Source organism: Etheostoma spectabile, chromosome 23 (genome assembly GCF_008692095.1).
Source record: "Etheostoma spectabile isolate EspeVRDwgs_2016 chromosome 23, UIUC_Espe_1.0, whole genome shotgun sequence".
Lineage (NCBI taxonomy): Eukaryota > Metazoa > Chordata > Actinopteri > Perciformes > Percidae > Etheostoma > Etheostoma spectabile.
In genome coordinates, this window is record NC_045755.1 from 14,364,169 (window position 1) to 14,387,045 (window position 22,877).

Consider the following 22,877-nt stretch of genomic DNA (forward strand, 5'->3'; position numbering starts at 1 on the left):
CTTGCTCTGTCTCAGCCACATACCTCCGAGGTCTACAGACAGGCTCTACTGCAAGCACAGGACCGGGCCAGCAAGGGCAAACTCTACTTTGACTGGCTGTATGCAAGCAAGCAAATATTTTAATGTGGTGTTCTTATGTGTGAATGTACTAATAATGAAGATAAAACCAAATGATTGGCCTTGTTCTTCATCTATGGATCAGTTCTATTTAAAATAATTTGTGGCCAACTGTGCTTTGTAGAAGATTTCTGTGACTATATTTAGATAAAAGCTAATTGGATGCAGTTTTTTTTCTTTTTCACATACACTACCGGTCAAAAGTTTGGGGTCACTTACAAATTTCCATGCCACTCCATTATAGACATAATACCAGCTGATCTGAGTGGGTGGCTTATCTTTAATGCAATATCTACATTGCCCATTATCAGCAACCATTTATCCAATTTTCCAGAGGCACATTCTGTTTACTAATCTGATATCATTTGAAAGAACTAACTGAGAAAACACTGGAGAATCCTTTTGCAATTATGTAAGCACTTAATGTAATTTGAAAACTGCTGACCGGGTTAAAAAAAACAATGCAACTGACCTCAGCTGGTATTCTGTCTATAATGGAGTGCAATGGAAATTTCTAAGTGATAGTTATCTAATTCATAATGACTTAAGGATATGAATGCCTTCAGTTGGTCTTCTATTTGGATTTGACTTATACAGAACAAAATATTTCTAGTAAACTGAACAATAACCTATATATTAGCTTTATATTCAGCCTTATTATAAATTGTACAGAAATACAATACAAAAATAGTGGTCATAGGCTGCGTATCTCAGGTTGGACTGATATATATATTTTTTTGCACAGGAATAAGAGCAGCGTAGAGAATTTGTCCCGTCTGGTGATCCATCCCCACCAGGGCTCCATCTACTCCGCCTGCTTCTCCCACGATGGAGCCAAGATCGCCTCCAGTGGAGCCAGCAAGACACTAAAGGTATCAAAGCAGACATTTTTCTGTGCATGCGTGCGTGCGTGCAAATAGTTTCCATGGAGACCAAATACTAGGACATATGTAGGGCCATCCACTTTTTTTGCTAGATGTTATGAAAACAAAGATTCTGCTGCATTCACTTGAAATACACTGCCTAAAGTGTTCAATTATACATATTTATAATGTATAGTCTGTAGGAGAAGGTTTTCCATTTTATCTTAAGTATTGTTTGTTGTTATTTTTTCTGGGCATATACATCAAAATTCCCAATAAAATGTCCTCATAGGGGGGATCACTTCACTGCATATCCATTAAGATGTGTACCAAAGTGATAGCAACCACAATGATCATTTGGCTGTAATTCACTCATAAAGGATCCAGTTTAATAGACTTCTAAAAACATTTTTTGTAATACAGCTTCCGCAGAAAAAGAGTTTGTGTTCCTAATGGGTGATACTAAACTTTTACTGAATATACATATTGTTGTGGTGCTGCTGTCATCGTACCTTTCCGCTCAGGTGTTTAAAAGCACCTCAGGGGAGAAGCTCACAGAGATCCAGGCCCATGACGACGAGGTGCTCTGCTGTGCCTTCTCTCCTGACGACCGTCTACTAGCAACCTGCTCCAGTGACAGGAAAGTCAAGGTAAGCGGATAGCTCACCCGTTGTGACCACCTTTATTTCAGCAACACACAGGCAAGTTAAATACACACCAAACGCATAATTTTTGTTTGTCATTTTATCATAACATTTGTGAGACTGTGCATCTTACTGCAGGTGTGGAACGTGGAGCGATCCATGCTGCTGAGGGTCTTTGATGAGGAGCATGAAGAGCAGGTCAACCACTGTCAGTTTACCAACACGACACGACGCCCCCTGCTGGCCACCTGCTCCAACGACAAGTTCTTGAATGTCAAGGTGTGTGAGTGTGTTGTTTGTCTGTCTTGTGTATCGTTTAAATTATTTCTAATGCTTGTTTTTCTTATTACCTTCCCTCCTTTGTGTGCTGTGTCTTTGTCTTTCCAAGTATGTACTTTTTCCATACATTACACTAAAAGAGTAAAATATATATGACGGCTCAACGCACTTCAACTCAAGAAAACGCATGCACTACACGCAAGCATCTGTGCTACTTGTTGCGTTTCTATATTTGGTTGTACATTATACATCTTTAACTATCTCTTTCTCACTGTATTTTTCTCGGTTTCTGCAGCTGTGGAACCTCAACAAGCCATCCTCTCAGAACACCATGTTTGGCCACTTTGAGCCAGTCAACCACTGCTGTTTCTCTCCTGACGACACTTATTTGTCCACCTCCTCCAACGACGGTACCGTCAAGGTGATTCCCATTAAACTAGATACTTGTAAAGTTGTCCTAATAATAACTAAGCATATGGGGCTAGTAACTAAGTATCTGTATGTATGCAGCTGTTTCAGATGTCGTCTGCCAATGAGTGGAAGACAATCAACGTGAGTAACATGTTTGCAGAGAGTGATGAAGAGGTCCTTGTCAAGTGCACCACCTGGACTGCTGATGGCAAACGCATCATATGTGCAGCCAGGAACGCTGCTCTGGTAAGCATTTTGAAAGAGTATATTAGGGCTCCCCGAATATGGGAAAAATCATAATCACAATTATTTAGTTTAATATTGAAATCACAATTGTTTAACACCATTACTCATTGACTTTTGGAAAGATGTTGCAATTATTGAAAAACAATAACAAGGTTAAACAAATAAACACTGAAAACTACTAGAACTGTGAAATATCCCATAATACTTTTCCCATTTGAAATTTTTTTTGTCAGTCCCAACACCAGACAAAATAAACGTTTACTTGCAAAATTAATTGTGCGAAATAATATAATATTATAATTAATAATATTAATTATAATTTGTAAGATTTCTTTTTTTTCCGTTAGGAGCTGAAATTGTAATTCTGATTTAAAATTTTGATGAATTGCACAGCCCTAGGGTATATTCATATTTTACTGATTGAAGATGCAGTCTACTATTTGCTGTAGTGCGCTGTTGATGTGTGGGAAGCACTGAATGTGTGGTAATGAAGGTGTGAATGGTTTGGTTTGGTTTGGTCTCGTCGTACATGTCTCAGCTGTACAGATTAGAATCTAACACCACAGGGTTCACTTTGTCCTCCTTGTCCTTTCATTAAAGCAAACGGGGAAGAGAGGCTGTTTGTCACTTTGTCTTCCAGAGTCTAAAGAATGTGTCCTGGTTGCAAATGTGAACAACCCCTCTCCTGCCGAGCTTTCCAAACTCAGTCTTGTCAGTCTGTCTGTGTCCTCTATGTCTACATTTGTTTGTATTCTGGGGAACAATCCAGCTTGTTCCTTTGACTTTAAGGAGAGGGAACACAAGACTTTAATGTTGCAAGTTTGCACAACATAACATTTTTTATTGTACAGTACAGCTCAAAACACACACTCAGTATGTACAATAAAAACTATGTACGTAGATTCAAATTGGCATGCTTGATATTATCACTTACAGTTCTGATTTGTTGTCTTTTGTCGCTGATTCTCAGGTGTTTGATGTGGAGACATCAGACATGTTGTTGGAGATCAGAACGAATCGTCTGAGCACGGTGCAATACTGTCACGCCTGTTCAACCAGTAACCTGCTGGCGATCGCATTCTCAAACTACGCTGTGGAGGTACAATACACACAATCGCACTATATATATTTAGTGTCTTTTTAATAATCAACATGTTCAAAACATCTGTAGATGAAAGTTGAAAGAATAGTTATTTTTATATTCATAGTTTTATTTTTCTTTCTGACACATTTTCTGCATTTCTTGTGTAGGAACGGTTTATTGCACTAACTGTACCAAGTATCTGTACTGTATCTAAACAGTAGTGAATAAGTGGACAGTATCCTTTGTGTGTCTTCCAGCTGTGGGACTTGGAGACCAATAAGAAGATGGCTGACTGCAGCGGGCACCTGAGCTGGGTCCAGCGTGTCCAGTTCTCTCCTGACGGCTCACAGCTGCTCTCCTGCTCTGACGACCAGACTGTCAGGGTAAGACTGACTCCGTGCATGTATTATACTGTGTCTGCATTAGACCGCTTGCACAGATATTGTCAGTGTTGCTCTAATTACCGCTTGTGAAATCAAAGCCGTGCTAACACGGAAGATCACAAGTTGATTAATTGCACTCTGTCCTCTCTCTGCCAGCTGTTAAGTTTCAGTGCAGAAATTATGTAAATTAATTACATGTAAATACATAACTATTTTTGTAGTTTAGCTTGTACTTTATGGTTTCAGGGGTTTTTATTATTATTAATCACAGATATAGTTGTTTCAAGGTGGTAAAAACGTTTTTATTCAGATAAATAGTATGTTGATACAAGTGAAATCTGTGAACGTACAGGCCTCATTAATCTAAATGCCAAACTATCCTAGCTCTCTATTTCACCCAAATTATCATCATTATTTTGGTGACGGTATTGTACAGTAGGTCATGTGCAGCACTTTTCAACACCAGTGTTATGAATGATAACAATAAAACAAATATGAATACATAATTAAATCATAAACAAGTAATAATTGTTAAAAGATTAAGAACTAATTAGAGCAAGGAGGCATCAATAACCAGAAAACAACTTTAGATTGAAATACAGTTCAAATCTTGGCGTTGGATTATGCTCGATCAAAACTAGTTCTTATGACGTCCTGCATTTGACGTCCTCCATTTGATTTCCACGTGGAAATCAAATGTGTTTAGAGTTGTTCTTAACGGTTACACTAGACGGAGTGAAAAGCTAGCCATCAAAATGAGGGGGGAGACACACAATATTTTTTTAAATATGGGGATAATTAACAATGGGACACAGCCCCACTAATCCAACCTTAATTAATTTGGCTCAATGGTTAGCACTGTTTTCTCACAGCAAGAAGGTACCTGCGTGAAGAAGGCCCTCCACACAGGGCCTTTCTGTGTGGAGTTTACATGTTCTCCCTGTGTGTGTGTGGGTATTCTCCGGGTACTCCGGTTTTCCCCACCACTAAAAATATGTTCCCCTCCCTCTCTACCAAGCTGATGTGTGGTGAGCGTCTGGCGTCGTAAGGCTGCCATGCATGATCCAGGTGGGTGCTACACATTGGTGGTGTTAGAGAATAGTCCCCCCCCTCCAAAGTGCTTTGAGTGTCTATGACAAAGCACTTAACAAATGTAATGAATTAATGATATATTAAATATGGGGATAATGGGACACAGCCCCACTAATCCAACGTTGAAAAGGTGTGCGGTTCTAGTATCTATTTGACTATCTGACAAGCAGTTCTGATGGAGGACACTGGCCCTAAAACCATGACCACTGAAGCGACATCCACCCTAACAGCAACTGAAACCATCCTTAACAGAACTAATATGGGAAAAATCTTGCTTAGGTGTCTATTACCAGTGTTTTGGAGCAGTCAGGCGCTATCTGGGAATTCAGTTGCCAAACAAAAATAAGTATGACTGATGTCTTTTTTTAATGCCACAGACAGATTATTCCCAATTTATCCTTGCAGCAAAAGGATGTCAGTCAATAGATTAATAAGCAACATTGCTGACAAGTAAACTAATATGATGTAGAGGTTTTCTCACCAAAGCTCAACTCCTTTGCTTAAATACAGGTTACAAAGAAGTAATTTAGGAGTAAAGTGAATGTTGGCTGTAGCTCTTTCAGTTAACATTTCTATTTTGTTCTACTCAAGCCTGTTTCCTGTCATGTGTTTCTTGTAGTTATGGGAGACTAACAAGGTGCACACCTCCTCAGCTGTCTGCCTGAAAAGAGACTCAGACGTTCTCTTCTATGATGAAGAAATCATTGTGTCAGCTGCAGATAACTGCAACAGACTGCAGGTGAGCTGGAGGGAAAATAAAGAAGAGGGACTGAATTAATTAAAAAAGGTTGTAGGCTGGTTGAAGCAGGAATGTGAAGCTAGAATGTTTGTTTTCTTTGAGTTTGAGTGCATACAAGTATTACTGTACTATAATGTGCCTTTCTCAGGTTGTCATAGAAAACAATGTCTGTGTGTCAGGTGCGTGATGGCAGGACAGGATCAGTGCTGTTCCAGTCGGAGGAAAAGTCGTCCAGGATCCGGTGTACGTGTATGTGCAGACAGCCCTCTGCTGTGGCCCTGGGCCAGGATAATGGCACTGTACAGGTAGTAAACGCATTTAGACCTACAGTAAAGGCTGTATGTTTTTGTCTGTAACACTGCTGTCGGGGTTTACTTAACGTCATTTCCTTTCAGCTCTGATTTTGTCTAACTCTGAGCTAGAAATTGAATTGGCTTGTTTTTTCCAATTTGGAAGTTATTTGTACATCCTACATTTTGCACATCTTTCACAGCGCAATTTCAAAGAACACAAAAAGAAGTGGAGCTATAAATATCGTGGTGTGTGTGTGTGTGTGTGTGGTGTGTGTGTGTGTGTGTGTGTGTGTGGTGTGTGTGTGTGTGTGTGGGTGTGTTGTGTGTGTGTGTGTGTGTGTGTGTGGGGTGTGTGTGTGTGTGTGTGTGTGGGTGTGTGGTGTGTGTGTGTGTGTGTGTGTGTGTGTGTGTGTGTGTGTGTGTGTGTGTGTGTGTGTGTGTGTGTGTGTGTGTGGTGTGGTGTGTGTGTGTGTTGGTGTGGGTTGTGTGTGTGGTGTGTGTGGTGTGTGTGTGTGTGTGTGTGTGTGTGTGTGGTGTGTGTGTGTGTGTGTGGTGTGTGGTGTGTGTGTGTGGTGTTGTGTGTTGTGTGTGTGTGTGTGGTGCGGCGTGGTGGTGGTGGTGGTGCGTGCGTGCGTGCGTGCGTGGGGTGCGTGCGTGCGTGCGTGGTGCGTGGTGTGCGTGGTGCGTGCGTGCGTGCGTGCGTGCGGTGAGTGCGTGCGTGCGTGCGTGCGTGTGTGTCAAACTGTGTTCATGAGATCTGACATTAGCACTGCACCCTTTTATCTGTCCTGCCCGCTGTAGTCAGGTCAACTCAAAACACTTCTTCATCTCCCTCACTCCTCGTTGTTCTGCCTTCCTTTTACCTACTCAATCTTTGATCTCTATTTTCAATTTTGCCATCTCTGTCAAACACCTTTTTATTTTATTCCCATTTGTTGTTTTGAGTATCTCTCTTCCTCATTTGTTGCGCCTGTCCCTGCCTGTCCCCTTTGCTCGTCCGCTCTGTCTTGGCAATAAATTGTTGTTTGCGGGCAGAGAATGAGGTCATAGTCCGTTTGTGGCACATGTGAGCACACACGCGCACACCACACACACACACACACACACACACACACACATATGCACACAGTCCCCTGATTGAAGCGGCCAGGTCAGCGTCCTACAGCAGAGAGCAACTCTAATTAATTAAAAGATCCTGCAGTCTTATTGAATACGAGGGTTAATGATTTTAATTACAGCTCTCCTCCTGGCCCCAGAGATACAGTATAAGAGAAAGGGATTAGTGGACACGAGAACTCAAAGAAGAACAGATGATTAGTAATCGGAGTTCCTAAAACAAGAGAGAATGAAAAAAACATTGAAGAAAAATACACTAAAATCTAATTAGATGATCATGTTTAAGTAAGGAATCATAAGAAAAGTGTTTTGGGAGATATTATGACAGCGAATGCATTGAAACATTTTACACAATATCGAACTCAGAGGTTGCACAAATTCCTCTTGCTAAAACTATTTGTATGTTAAGATTACCTTCTGACCATCAAACAGGATTCATTCTGACCATTTGCAACATCTCATTTTGTTTGTGAAGACATTTGTCCGTTTTTGTTCATTTCAAGGGAACTTGTTACCTTGTCACTGTCATTACCTTGCTTTTACCCACAACAGCACTGCAGTTAATCCACAGTTGGATTTCTGTAATTGAATGGTAATGGTATCAATGACCACTGTCAGTTTGCTGCTCTACAAGACTTTATTAGCATCAACAACATACAATTTAAGTGTTTTTAATCATTGTTGAGTCCACACAGCTTTTGCAGTCCCCTGAGCAAACACCAGAGGGGGCCCTGGTGTTAGCTGGAGGTATTTTTGGTGCCCATAACCACTGCAGTGGAAACCATTCATTTACTTGTCCCTCATTGTGTAGTTATTTACAGCCAGTTATAAAATAAATTGATAATTCATTGACTTCAGTGTCAGCTTTTTCCTGCTAATGTGGAGAATACGTGACCATGAAAGATGTGCAGGCAAGGACAGAAGGTAATGGTGTTTCTTTGTGATTAAAAAAATAAGTTTGTGTGTGTGTGTGTGTGTGTCAGGCAGCAGGGCTTACAGCTAGAAAGGTACTGAGGACACTTGGCTGCAGGATCCAGCGACTGTTGACCTCTTTCAGGGAGTTGATTCTGGCTGTAGGGCTATGCACAGGCAGTGTGCAGGTATGTTAGGGAAAGAGTAATATCTGTTTGCATGTTTGTCTCGGATCCTTTAAGAATCACCCAAAATAACACACGCACACGTTTAAATTACATAAAGTAAGTACACTGTATGAGTGTATTTTATTTTTTCAAAATGCACCTGATGACTATAAAAGAAAAAGGCGGTTTATGAACTTCAGAAAAGATTCTTCGGTTTTCACTGTCTCCTTGTGAAGGGCCAGCTTCAACACTTCTCATCCCTCACTTTTATCAGTTTTCTGCAACGCTTCAGCAACTTGTTAACTCCCTTAGTAGTATTATTTAAAATAAAATGTTCCTCTTCTTTTAATCTTTACATTAGCCTGCTTTTATATTTGTTTTTTGTTTTAGTTTTTTACCAAACACCCTGAGGCATTTTCCTGACTGCACCATCCCAGAAAACCTTGAGCCCTAGTGTTCTCTCCCAGGCTTTGAAACTTGCGTCTCAGTACGTGGAGCTCGACAAACATGGTCGACATGCCCCAAGGCTTGTTCTGCTCAACCCTCTCCTCTGAGATGTAAATATTTTAGTAGCTAATAAAATCCCAAGCATTACGGGACTCTTTTATACTTTTAAAACTACAGGTGCTGTGCTGGACTGATGGTAATGTTGTGCTGTACCTTTTCACATGAGATTTCTGTGCTTTGTTGCCTGTTTTCAAATCAAGTCAAATAATTGTTTTTGTATGACTTCTTGGAGCCTCTGGGCCATAGTGTCATAGTTGACCTTAAAAGGGCATTCACAAAATGTTAGATCTCTTTTAGAGCCAGCTTTTAATATTCTGTGAAAGATTCCCATCTCACAGGCTAATTGTCAAAGGATTTTTATGTAGAAGTAAGAACACACAAGTTTTTTTTCCTCTTCCTGCTTTTTGAGCATCAAATTTCAAATGTTATTTATAGTATCATATCATAACAATAGTTATCTCTAGACACTTAATAGATAGAGTAGGTCTAGACCACACTCTATAATTTACAAAGACCCAACAAGTCTAGTAATTCCCCCAAGAGCAAGTTCGAGTTTAAGTTTATTGTCATATGCACTTTAGTACAGAGTACCACAGCAATGAAATACAATATGCCTTATTGTACTCTCTCAGCACCAGTCAACTGTAACAGTTAATAACATAAATAACATTAAAACTTTAAAACACCCCAATAGACAGTGGCTAAGTGACTAAGTACATGCCCCAGCCCCCCTAAAAACTAAGGTTACTGAATGATGGCACAGCAGGAAGGAGGGCTGGGCAAGCAAGCAATTAGTGTGACAGTGGCGAGGAAAAACTTCCTTTTAGGGAGAAACCCTCGGGTGGTGAGGAGAACTTCCTTTTAGGGAGAAACCTCGGACAGACCCAGGCTCTTGGTAGGTGGTGTCTGACGATGCCGGTTGGGGGTGTGGTGAACAGTGCCAATAATAGTCACACTAAAGATAATAAAACTATAACTAGTTGTAGTAGTTCATGGCATAGCAGGGCACTGCAGATCATAGCAGGGTGTAGCAGGGCGTGGAGCAGGGCCACGGCGACAGCTCCAACCATGATTTAGGTGCCACCCTAATCCAAGGAAAACTGATTTGTTCTCTTACTCCCCCAGTAATGTCTGCAGGGCTGTCATTCAGACCCACAGCAGCCCTCGGCATTCTTGACTGGACTAAACAGTCACACTCCAAGCTCACACTTTTCCCCCCACTTTCTTTTGATGTGCTTATCACCGTCAAGCCAGCTGCAGCACTTCACCTATCTTCCTCTTATTTACTCAATCCAAAATGTGACTGCGTCAGGATTGTTTCGTAAACGTTCTGGGGCACATTTCCTCCTTGAGCATATCTTGGCAAACATGGCTATCATTTGAGGCTTGCATAGATATTCTACACACCGGTTGTGGACTTAATGCACCGTATTTCTATTTTTGGGCCAAGAGCTATCTTAACCTTACACACAAGTATACCCATGCCGTACAGTAGTTTTTAGCTGTGGTTCTATGGATGGCAATATTGGTCGGACATTGTGTCTGTAGGCTGGTTGGTCCACCACACTGAAATACAGCAACTATTGGATGGATTGCATTGAAATTTCATACAGACATTCAGGGTCTCCAAAAGATGAAACCCACTGACTTTAGTGATCCCCTGACTTTTCCTCTAGGACTCATGAAGTTTTATTTTTTGGTCTTGTGAGAAATATCTTAAAAATAATTTGATGTATTGCCATGAAGTGTGGTACACATATAGATGTTCCCCCAGGATGAATTGCACTAACTTCGGGGATCCTGCAAAACTAATGATACAGCCTCAGTTGTACTTTGTGTTTGGTGCTTATTAGCAAATGTTAGCATGCTTACACACTAAACTAAGATGCTGTACATGACGAACATTATATCGACATTTTCACATGCTGGCTTCCGCAATAAGCTCAGTGTAATAGGGCCTATTAAAGCCTCACAGTGCCTCTAGCGTGGCTGTAAGCTCTAAATCTTGTTGCTATTTATTTGGATACTTGTGGTGCTAATGTTTGTTTATTCCTTCCAAGGTGTTGGAGGTGGCCTCTGGGAAGCTCCTAGCCACTCTGCTGGGACACACCAAGACAGTGCTGCACTGCCAGTTCAGCTCCAATGGCCAAACACTGATCACATCCTCTGAGGACACCACCATAAGGGTAGACTAAACTTTTCTCCTCCATCAGTTGCTCCCTTCCTCTCTTTCTTCTTGGTTTTCCTGTTTTCTCCCATTCATCCACCTTACCCTCATCCTCACCATCTTTTCTTACCTAATTCATGACATGATCTTTCACCTCCTGCCCCAGCCGGCTTCCATTTCTCTTCTCTGCTATTGATTATTCTTCTCCCCCATCCCCATTTTTCAACTTGAGTAAAACTGCCTACTCTGCTGAATCACTCATCTTCAGGTCTCTGTGGTGCTTTCACTTTCCCCTACCAGCTTCTCTATCTGCCTCTTCACCTCTCCATTCTTCATCCCCCTCTTTTGTCTCCTCTCTGTCTTTTCTACCTCACTTTGTATTTGGCTTTGCCACTCGCGATAGCTCTTCATCTCCCTCCCGTTTTTGTGTTGACCATGTGCAACTATCTGTGTTTGTGTGTGTGTGTATTATGGGCCGTTACGGTCTGTCAACCCCCTCCGTTCATGCTCTGTTGCTCATTTCCCCTTCCCTCTCCACCCCTCTCATCTCCTCCTTCTTCATCTTTTATTTTTGCTGACAGACCCGTCCACTGCAGCACTTCTTCCCTCTCAACAATGCAGCACCTTGTTCCGTATTCATGCAGCTTGTGCCTGTGCCATCGCTATTCTCGGACCGTCCGCCACTTATCCAGAAGCTATTCAAATTCATGCTGTTTGACATGTGCTCGCTAGAAAATGGAAGCGTGTGTATATAGATGTTTATGCAGATGCAGAATGAATGTAAAGAGACCTAATGACACTGATGTTAGCTGCTGATGGATTATAACCTTTGGGCCAGTGGCAGATTCTATTCAGACGGAGAAAAGGGGCAACATTGCTCACAAGAGCATGATGGATAGGATGTTTCTGTCTGTCCTTCCCCCGTCTTTGAGCTTAGTTGAACTGCTCATTTACCTGCCTGTCATAAAGAAAGCACTCTGCAGACAGATGTGCCAGTCCAGAGTTTTAACTCCACAGATGCATTAGCATACACAGAGCATACCTAAGCGGTGATCAGAAAGATGGAAAAATCAAAAAACTGTCTCAAAGATTAGTACAAAATACGCTGACCCACTGTAACATTAGCAATGTTTTACAGTTGAAGTACTGCTCTCTAAGAATTGCTGAAATATTACATCCCTGTATATTTTATAACGCACAGCACATGAAGCTATACTGCAGCCTCTATTGCTCCCTGTCAAATGATTGGCACAAGACTGTATTAACCAGGTAGGATCCACTATACAAACTGCCTGTTATTGGAGTGACATTTGCTTTCTTTACTTTTATTTCCCGGAGGACTGGATATTCATCTTTCTAATGAAGATTTGTTGCCCCATCGTTTAAGTCCTGTCATTTAAATCCTCATGGAGGATCCTCATGTTGGTATTTAAAGGAAAATAATCTGGGTTTTTTTCTCCATTCTGACCTTGCCTGTAAAGTTAATATGACCTATGTTGAAATTTATAAGCTAGTCCAAATGGACACACAATTTTGAGAAGACCAGGTTGAAAAATACCTGAATATTCCCCCAGAAGACCTGCTGTAAAACCAATACTCATCATATATCGTACACCTACAAAGAGAATCATCAAACTTATAGAAACATTTTCTGTTTGATGTTTTCAGCTTCAATGTCCACCCTCACAGAATTTAATTGATGTAACATGCGTTATCAGTGTAGGTGCTCCAGTGGAAAGGGTGCAATGGCCATAAATGCTGTATTAGGGATAGAGATCACATTTGACCTACACAGAGGCATTTTGGTGGCCTGCGGAGTGGGAGACTCCTTTTTAGAATGCTGTGAATTGTGGGCAAAAGACCCAAGACAGTCTGGAGAATAACATACTTACGGACAGTTTGCAAAATCATTGGCTGATTTCACTTATCCTGACTTCTCAGAAACAAGCCTCAAAGTCTTAGTCAGTAAGACTGGTAACATATTGGCTGAAGTAAAAGCATCAGCTGTTAAAAGATTCCTTGTCCCTGTTTGTCTCTCTGTTGCCCCTTGTACTGTAGGTGTGGAGGTGGCAGTCTGGGGAGTGTAAAGTACTTCAGGGTCACAAGGAACAGGTCAGATGCTTCTCTCTGCTCTCCACCTTGCCTGTCGACACACGACTGCTGTCCTGGTCCTTCGATGGCACTGTCAAGGTGAAAACACACACACACACACACACACACACACACACACACCACACACACACACACACACACACACCCACACACACACACCACACACACACACAGGCAATTGACAAAATGTCAGTCTCTGTTGTTCTGACACATTTCAACAGGCCATCTTCTGTAGTTAATCAGACCCCACACACACACTCTGAGCCAAAACACAAGACAATATAATAGAGACCTATACTGGATTTTCTATCATGTCAATGAAGCTCCCTTAAATTGTAATTTAAATTTACTACAGGGAAGGAGAGACAGGAATAGACGAGAGAGAAAGCAGCAGAATGGAAGAGCTGCAGAAGGGCCTGGTAGAAAATCCATAGCCTGCTCGTTATCAGGTATAAATGGTTTTCCCCTCTACGCCCCTCCCCTCTTGCATCCTTCTCTCCTCCTCTCTCCTCATTCTCTCTCACTTGTCTCTGACACACACGCACACACACAATACATACATTCCCAGTCACAGCCACGCAAGTAAACAAAAGCAAAGCAGGAATTTGCTGTAAATACATAATTTTTAGATTTGGAATGTCACATTTTGCATTTTTGCACCGAATGTCTCACCAAACAGTGAGCGACTACACCGTGGAAAAGGCTTAGTGTCAACAAATGCCCCTCGCGTTACACCAGACAACAAAACAGTAACCATCACAAAGGTTTGCACATGCACACAGTCAGATACACGCATACATAATTAGCGTGAAGTGTTTAATCAGAGAATGGCCTGATGCAGGAAACACTACAGTGCAAGAGGAAGAGATTAATTTACTCATCCACTACAAAAAAGATACAGAAAAACAAAGGGGTGTGGGGGTGGAGACGCAGGGTGGAAACTATAAAAATGTTTTTGGCTGTGTGGAGATGCCAGAAAGACAGACAGGGAGCCGACAGACACAAAGACATGCTGCCAGATCCAGACAAAGAGGCGAGGAAAAAGAATGCATGGACCAACAATAAACTAATACAAGCAAATAGACAGGCAAAAAAAGAAAGAGACCAAAAGAAAGAATGACACTGGAGGACATGAGGAAAGACAGGTGGGCGTAGACAGAAAGCCACACACACGTAATTACACACACAAAGGGTTTGTGCGTAGGTTGAAGTCTGCAGGGGGGCTGTTGTATTCAATAGGAGATAGGAGTTTCAGGAGTGCTTACTCAGCAGAGCTTCAGTGTCTCTCTGTTATATGGAGAGAGAGTCAGAAACAGAGAAGGAGGGACGAGGGATTTTATACTAGCCAAGAATTGTTATTATTTCATTTTTTTTCACTATATTTCTTTGACAAATACATTTTGGAGTATTGCTACCCTATTCATGTTCATGGGTAACATTTCTTACAATCCAGGAAGCAAAGCAGCCTCATATGAACACAAGTCATGGGTTGTGTGTGTGAGTTGTGAATGTACAAAGCTCAGGACTGTGAGTGTGTGTTAAATGTGTAAAATCAGTAGAGCTTCTTTGAAGAGGTGTTTTAATTGCTTAGAAAACTTTCTTCGGTAAGCAGCTTTCTGGAAATTTTTACAAAACACCCCCCTCTCTGTTCTAAGCCCCTCTTCATTCAGTAACCTGTATGTATAAGAAAAGTAGTTCATTTCTCTAGCTCTGAAATGCTTAGTGACAGTTTTATGTGTTATTGTCTGACTCTCTTTTTTTAAGTTGCTTCGCAGTGTTGGGAGTTGTTGCCAATGGGAATTGCAATTTTCAGCAGGATTTTCAGCCATCAGGCTTTCACCATTGATGCGATGTGACCTGTGATGGCCAAAGTCTTCCATCACGGCTAATTTCTCAACCTGAAAAACAGATCCAATATAGGGAGGTATTATGGTGTTTGTGTCCCAGACTGCCAAAAAAAACGCGCCTCCCCGAGCTTTACCATAAAAACCTAAATATATTTAAATTGACAGGAGGAGATATTGAAGGGAAAACCAATAGAAATTTTACATTTTAAAATTCTTTTTTAAACATTTACGTTTTGTTCATTATGAAGTTATTTGCCTTATTTTGCCTTACCAATCAGTAACTGTAGCATCAAATATAAAATGATCCCTCTTTTTCCTGCTTACTCTTAAGATGTTTGATATAGGAAGTGGAGAGAAGCTGCAGGACATCCAGGCTCATCGGGGAGCCATCCTGTCCTGTCATGTATCGCCAGACGGATGCCTCTTCGCCACCACCTCTGCTGACAAGACTGTTAAGGTTCAGCACGCACACACGCACACACGCACACACACACGCATCCTAACGGGATGAGACATATCTGTTTGTGCTTCCAGTAACAACGTGACCTATTGCACATCATCGTCTTCCATCAAACCTTCTGAACTCATTACTTACAGTGTATAGACACGGACACATTGCTGTGGGTGATATCCGAGGCTTTCTCCAGTAGGGAGACGAGGGACCTTAGACCTTAGAGATTAGCATGCAGCAGTGGCCCGGGCCTGGTCTGTTAGCTGCAGGTCAATCTGACCTTCTACACCCATGTCCAGTGATCATTTAGTTTGACTGCAGCTTGTGGACCTGCTGACCGAACAGCCTGGCAGGCTGGCTGGCCTGCAACAGACCCAGCTCCATGCCTGGATGTAGTTTTTGCCAGGTTGCCATTCACAAACACTGCTGCGCTTGACTTTCACCTGACTTTGACTGACTCAGTGGGCTGAAGATGTGTTTTTAACCTTTCCCTGAGCAGTTCTTAAATCATTGCTTTCCTACTCCTCATCCACAAGAAAAGGAACTCCATAGCACAGTGCATGCTGAACTGTACTGAGATTGTCCACTCTTTGACACTGGTCCCCTCTCAGTGTCATTCATTTTCTTGGACCATAAAAACAGCTGTGGTTCAGCGTTAGATTTATACTTCTCTGTCAAATATTCAACCGCAGACGACAACACTGTTTCCCAAATGTCCAGTGTTTGAAACAATGCAAAGCCAATCTCTCAGGCATTTGTTAAAGCAGTTGATGTAGAGCCACAGATTTTCACACGGGAATTTGAATGTGGTCAGCAGCCAATCTGGCTTCTGTCAATGGATGTGAGAGTGAGAGAGAATGTGTGTTTTATGGATTTGGCAAAGATGATAATAGAGGTGTGTGTTTGTGTTGTGGGACTGGTTAGCAATCAGTCACGTAGTCCTTGCTCTCCAGACCGAGCCGGGGCTTTGGTGGCTCAAAACACACAAACATAAAATCCCTGGTCTCTATCTATCTAGAGGTCAAACCGAAAGGCTCAGCCATGAGTGTATTTGTTGAACACCAAAAAAAGATGGAGGGTTCTCGGTTCTGTTCATTCCTTTTCCTCCACCTCTCTCTCTCTCTCTCTCTCTCTCTTTCTCTCTCTCCCTCCCTCCCTGTGCCCCCTTTTTCCTCTTTTTCTGCTGACCTTCATATGAATGGGACTTTGTGTGCAGACACAGTTAGCCGGCTGCCAAATGAAGTGTCTAATTATGAGGCTGTGTTATTTTCTGTGTGGCACAGGATGTGACTGGGGTAAGGAAGGAACACAGAGAGGAAGAGAAAGAAGGGAGGAGAATTAAAGAGAACAATGGATGAGAGACAGAAAGTAAAGCAGGAAAATGCAAACAAAGGGAAAGAAAACAGCAGAGTGAGAGAGTATTCATTAACAGTATCATCATTCTGATGCAGCACTGCAACATTAGCTCTGCATTGGTTGTCCTCATAAGACTGCTTATGAGGTGGTGACTGCTTTGAGCTACAGAAATACATGAAATAACTTATTATTATTATAACCTGTTATTTCCATGTAAACACTGCTGTGAAGATTTAATATAATAACATTTCATCTACATTATATCACACGTTAGTTGCCCTGTGTTACAGAAACCGGTAGCTAGGTGGGTTACTCTTGAATAAGTAAGGGGTTGTATCCAATACATGCAGATTTTTTGATACAATTGATGTACCAATTTGTGCCTTTCCTTCTTCTTGATGCATTTCTTTCTGCTCCTAGTTGTGGCGATGTGAGTCCTGGCAGTATGTCCACACCCTGAACGGCCACCAAGACTGTGTCCGAAGCTGCCGATTCTCCTGGGACAGCCGATGGCTTGCAACAGGAGACGACAACGGAGAGATTCGGGTAAGTGTTCAACATTGACCTTAACCTTTGCATTTCGTATCATTGGTAGCAAAGTTTAAAGAAAGGCTGAATCTGAACACTATATCTAGAGATTCAGGCTCCTTAACAGACTTGTTCTGCTCTTGCATTGTCAGAAATTAACCTCAATTCAGTGCCTAAATGCAAAAAGGTCAAGTGGAGAAAATGGGAAGCGGAACATTTTTTGAACTTATGTAGAAAATTTGGTATTTAACCCCAAAATTCCACCAAATGCGAAACAGCGGCGGAATCAGTAGGTTTCCATTAAAGTCGACGCATGTACTTCCACTGACTGTGGAACAGCTGCGTCCCGACTCTGTCCCAGCTCTGGCAATCCGAAGCCCTCCAGAGGATATACGCAGAGCTTCTATTTTTGCCGGACGCCGGAGAGCTCCGCAGCAATTCAGCACACGGCAGATAGTGCGGGACTGGAAGTAGAGCACAGAAACAAAATAAAACATCCGGTTAATTTTCTAAATAAAATAGACCGTGCTCAAGACGGATCATATTTCCCTGCACTACACCTTGAAAACACAGCACAGAGTTGTTTCCCCTTTACTCCTCTGGATGGAAACAAACGGTTGTTGATTTTGTGGTTCTATTCTACATAAATTTGCGAGATCTTGTGCGTCCTCGTGACTTCAGCTGTCAGTCATGGTTGCAGCCATTCCGCAACAAATACGGACCTGGTGGGTGTTGATGAACGGCGGAGCACGAAGGCGACATGCAGTGGAGCCGATCCGCAGTTGTTTTACGCAACCGGTGGAATTTGGGGGAAAGAGATGAGTGGGGCGACTGATGGAGAGTATTTGGAAGAAGGTACAGAAGCTGCAGATGAGACGTGAGGACAGACTTCCCACTGACTTTCCTGCCTCAAGAAGCTATCAGTGTGTACACACACCAAATGACATTATGTAACTAGTATGAAATCATCCAATTTTACAATCCACCTTACAAAAAATACAGTTACAGCAGTTACATTTATTCCAGAGATCTCCCTATAATTACATCTCATCTCTCATTTAGATAAAGTGCTTACTAATACATCATGATTGCTGCAGCACGCAGGGAAGTGGGGGCATGAAAGGAAGGAGGCGGGGCTTCTTCTCAGATGGGGGAGTGGGAGTTGGAGGAGGTGCAGGTTGTGTAAGGAAGTTGGGATGAAGAGAGCAGGAAGGGGAGGAGATGTCTGACAGTGGGAGGTGAAGGAGAGGACTCAGGCTGCCGAATTGGATCCCCGAAGGCGTTGGAGCCTGCAGTGCTTGCACACAAACACTAAGTAAATGAAAAGATTGAGCGTTGTTCAGCCAGCAGTCAACAAGGGGTTAATGCCCTCTGGTGGCCTTTGAGCTGAACTGCTCCATTATCCAGAAATGGACGAATCCATCGGATCCAATTACATAAACCACACTGAAATCTCACCCCTGTTTCTATGGAAACAATTGTGAGTCATTCTGCAAAAAAGCACGCCAAGTGTTAAATATAGCTGTACGTGTGATGTGTCATTGTCAAATGGACATGGCATGTGAACAGTTGCATAACAGCTGCAATTGACATGATGTGCTGCTAGTGAAGATCACAAACCGTCATTTGATTATTTATGTCGTGCCTTATGGGTACATTCACAATGTATATCACACTGCAAATTATCTTCATTGTCCATTTTTATTGAGGTTGACCTTTAGAAATAGAAGTTTCACAAAACAAATATTATGACCTTCATAAACAGATTGCATAGTTGTAATCACGTGACCTCAGCATGGGGTTTTGGTCACACCTGATGCCAGAGACCATCTTTGAACAGAGATGGAGGTTGTGATCTCCACTTATATACGACCACCTAGCCTGACGTCATCAGACTCAGATTCTAGTCAGAATATGAGTCTGATACTGCTCCATTGGGCTGGGATTATGGGGCATTTCTCAACCTAAGCAGGAAAGAAAATGCCTCTGCACTGAATTGGATAGACCTACAGCCAATGAGAGCAACGGAGTATGTGACATATGTTAAACTTTTGCCAAATCCTGTAGGAATGACGGCAAAAAAAACATATTTTTCTGATCAACAAATGCCTTGATTACGGTTCTCTGTTCCTCCTTTTAAAATTAATGCACTGGCGGAGTATAACAGACGTGATGGCGGAATCTACACATCTCAATTCTCCAGAGGCAGCCATTTTTGTTGTAAATGAATTCAACCCAAGTGCTCTTTGGTGACGTGCCTGATAACGCATAGTTGCTCCACAACGGATCAAGTCCAGATCAAACTTCCCAGCCTCAAATGTTGTTTGCAGGGCTACATTCGGCTAGCATCCAGGCTAACAATGACCCGTTATCAATCCTAATTCCATACTTGGGTCATTCAATGACAACTGAACCATCTCCATGGGAACTTTGGAAACTCCAGTTGCCAATACAGTCCACAATACGGGGAAGAAAATAAGTCAACCTTGTAATAAGAACTTATTTAGTTTAATTTGAATGTTAATAGTTGAATGATAGCACAGGCAGGGAGATATGTAAATGCAAAACACAGCTCACATTAAAACAAAAAAAAATTGTATATTTGGGGTTATGTTGAATCTGACATATTTTGTTGTTTATCTGTGACATTTACGTAATGGTTGGTTTATAATGTATGGCTGTCCATCACAGCTCTGGAGTGTCAAGGACGGCTCTTTGCTGAGGATTTGTTCCCGTGATGGGAAGGACGGCATGGACTCACTCCACGGAGGCTGGGTTACAGACCTGCACTTCTCCCCAGACAACTCTCTTCTGGTCTCGACTGGTGGTTATATCAAGGTATGTTAACACATTCTGTACATTCAGACTGGTTCCTCAAAGTCTACGTTAGTCGTATGGAATCACTGGGAAGTAGAGGACACAGATTGGTAGGTGGACCTGGGTCTGTTCCAAAATTCTGAATCCACCTTTTCAAATATTACTATAGTTTTTATGCCTTCATTAGAGAATCGACAGAGAGATGAATAAGGGGAGAGAGAGAGAGAGAGATTGGGAATAATATGCAACAAATGTCTCCAGCTGGACTTGAACTGGGAATGTTGCGGTCTATGGTTGGTGCCACATAGCCACTTTTTTTCTTGAGATTATTTGGCCAGAAGTTTGAAACCAGTGATATTTCGGTTTCACGGTATGCATCTTAGACTTCACGGCTACCAGGACGCACACAAAATATTGAATAGTTCTACAAGAATAGTTTTATTTTTGGAACACAAATATTTAAAAAATGACGTTTAAGTACTGTATGTGTAGTGATGTGGAGTTTTAACAATAGCTTCTTAATATATGACTGTATTGTATCTTCTGCATCAGAATTTAGGCAATGCATTATAAAACAAACTGGTAGATGGCACCTAAATGCACTGTGTGCCTCTTCCTGCCCACGTGAAAAATTCAGTTCTCTGTACACATAAAGTTATGTCCACAAAGTTATGTAGCATAATTCACTCTGAATGCCTTTTGCTGTTTTTCAACAATATATCATTGTGTATGTGAGAGGGAGAGCTTTTGATTGAAATGTGTTTGATATGTCTCAGTAAAACAAAACAAAAATGCCCCCAAGATGCGTCATTGTTACGTTAGCTAGAGGAGCACTGCAGTGGTGCAGGTTTACATAAACCTCAATACGTGTGTGTGTGTGTGTGTGTGTGTGTGTGTGTGTGTGTGTGTGTGTGTGTGTGTGTGTGTGTGTGTGTGTGTGTGTGTGTGTGTGTGTGTGTGTGTGTGTGTGTGTGTGTGTGTGTGTGTGTGTGTGTGTGTGTGTGTGTGTGTGTGTGTGTGTGTGTGTGTGTGTGTGTGTGTGTGTGTGTGTGTGTGTGTCTTTCTGGGTTCACAAAGCGGACAGTTTCAGCTGTGCTCTGATTGGCTATTTGCTTGGAAATGATGTAATCCTCAAGGGAGAGCAGTTCTGATCGATGAGGCTTGATATCTCAGATTAGTGCTGATACTGTGTGTGGGGTCGTGTTGTGTGGCTGAACATGTGCATGCACGCCTTTTGTTTATACGTGCTTGTGTGGGCCGACAGAAGCGTTGCTGTTGGGAAGGCAGTTCAGACTTTTCAAAGACAGGTGGCCAAAAACACATCCTAATCTCGTCTACAGCAGATTGCTGTTGACACACTCATAAAGCGTGGAGATGAGCTCAAACTCAATTAGAGTCTCATGTATTTATTTTACTTAATAATGTTTACGTTTTTATATATTAGATATGTAATAAAAAACAAATTATTACATGAAAAACAATTCCCATCGTTTGGTCTGAAGTAAAATTTGTACATTTGGTGTTTCTTTGGAGTTGCATCCCTTGCTGTACTTTTTATTATAGCGTTTATTTGTTTTGTTTTTTAAATAGATTTGTATGTGTTTTACCCTGTAAACTGTGACCAAACTAGAAACCAAACAGTTACATCCATTTAAAGTCCACTAATGCACCCATAGATTTTATTAGTAAACTTCACAGACTGGGCTTCTTGATGCACTGATGTAGCGGTCATCAGCTTTGTTACATCCTCAGGACAGTCATAATTATTCTGGGAATCGGCTACCAGATCACTTCATTACTCCATTTCACAGACTTTTTTTATGCTATCTTTCTTGTCTTTAGCATGGCATGTTGATGGATCAGCATATAGATGTGAGGCGCAGTGATGGATTATTATGCCTGTCTTAAAGGGTGAACCCCCCCCCTGTGTTGCGAGCTGTGATTGATTAATCGTACTGTGTGTCGGCCGGACAGCTATGAGAGACCATCCTGTCCGTCATCATAATAACTGTGACAGAGTGTGTACCTCGTGTGACAGATAATATAGCCCGCAGAGCACGGAAGCATGATGATAATCTAACTGTCTATCTGTTTTAATGATCATTGCCAAGGCGTGTCTCCATGTTCGTCTGTTTTTGCAATCAGCGAAAGAGTTGAAACTAAAATTTGGCATCTATGCTCGGATACAGAACTTTAAACAGACTTGTTATGAAGGAAGTTAATATATTAAAAAAAAAAATCCTTTCTCTTCCCATAGCTGGCATGTTTTTGAGCTTTAGATATGACAATAAAAATAACATAGTTTGAAGAATGGTACGAAAAAAAGTCACATAGCGTAATTATTTTTCTGTCAGTCTTGGAAAAGGGTTTGGCAACCATCTGGACGCCCTCATGAGGGTATTTGGATTGTATTTATCCTCAGCTGGTGTAGGGAGAATTTTCATTATGGAGGATCAGTGGGATAGTATTAAATGTGCATTTGGATCATATATGTAGACTGACTGATTTTGAAGTTTGGCTTAAATTCCATAAAAGCTCTTTTCAATGGCTTTGAGGGGTACAAACTTTTTTTGTTCTTAGAAAGTAGAAACTGGTACTTAGAAATCCATTCTCACCATATAATTGTGATAATATAATAAAGTTAGGAATAAAGATAAAACATAGATATAGGATCTTTATTATATGAACAAAGGTGCTGTTGGCTTCATATTTTTTTATATATATATATATGTGTGTGTGTGTGTGT

At 41.6% G+C, this 22,877-nt stretch overlaps 1 protein-coding gene across 1 annotated transcript in view; it reads left to right on the forward strand.

Annotated features, from left to right (window-relative positions):
• The window catches only part of apaf1 (apoptotic peptidase activating factor 1), a 47,813-nt gene that overhangs the window by 8,513 nt on the left and 16,423 nt on the right, over nucleotides 1-22,877 (forward strand). Inside the window, 16 exon segments of the mRNA XM_032504586.1 lie at nucleotides 1-98; nucleotides 863-989; nucleotides 1,505-1,630; nucleotides 1,763-1,903; nucleotides 2,199-2,324; nucleotides 2,414-2,560; nucleotides 3,531-3,659; nucleotides 3,902-4,027; nucleotides 5,739-5,858; nucleotides 6,038-6,163; nucleotides 8,251-8,367; nucleotides 10,914-11,039; nucleotides 13,079-13,210; nucleotides 15,311-15,436; nucleotides 17,207-17,332; nucleotides 20,006-20,152. The exon segment at nucleotides 1-98 is cut by the window's left edge and continues 9 nt beyond it. Of these exon segments, the coding sequence (XP_032360477.1) occupies nucleotides 1-98; nucleotides 863-989; nucleotides 1,505-1,630; nucleotides 1,763-1,903; nucleotides 2,199-2,324; nucleotides 2,414-2,560; nucleotides 3,531-3,659; nucleotides 3,902-4,027; nucleotides 5,739-5,858; nucleotides 6,038-6,163; nucleotides 8,251-8,367; nucleotides 10,914-11,039; nucleotides 13,079-13,210; nucleotides 15,311-15,436; nucleotides 17,207-17,332; nucleotides 20,006-20,152 (2,040 nt within the window).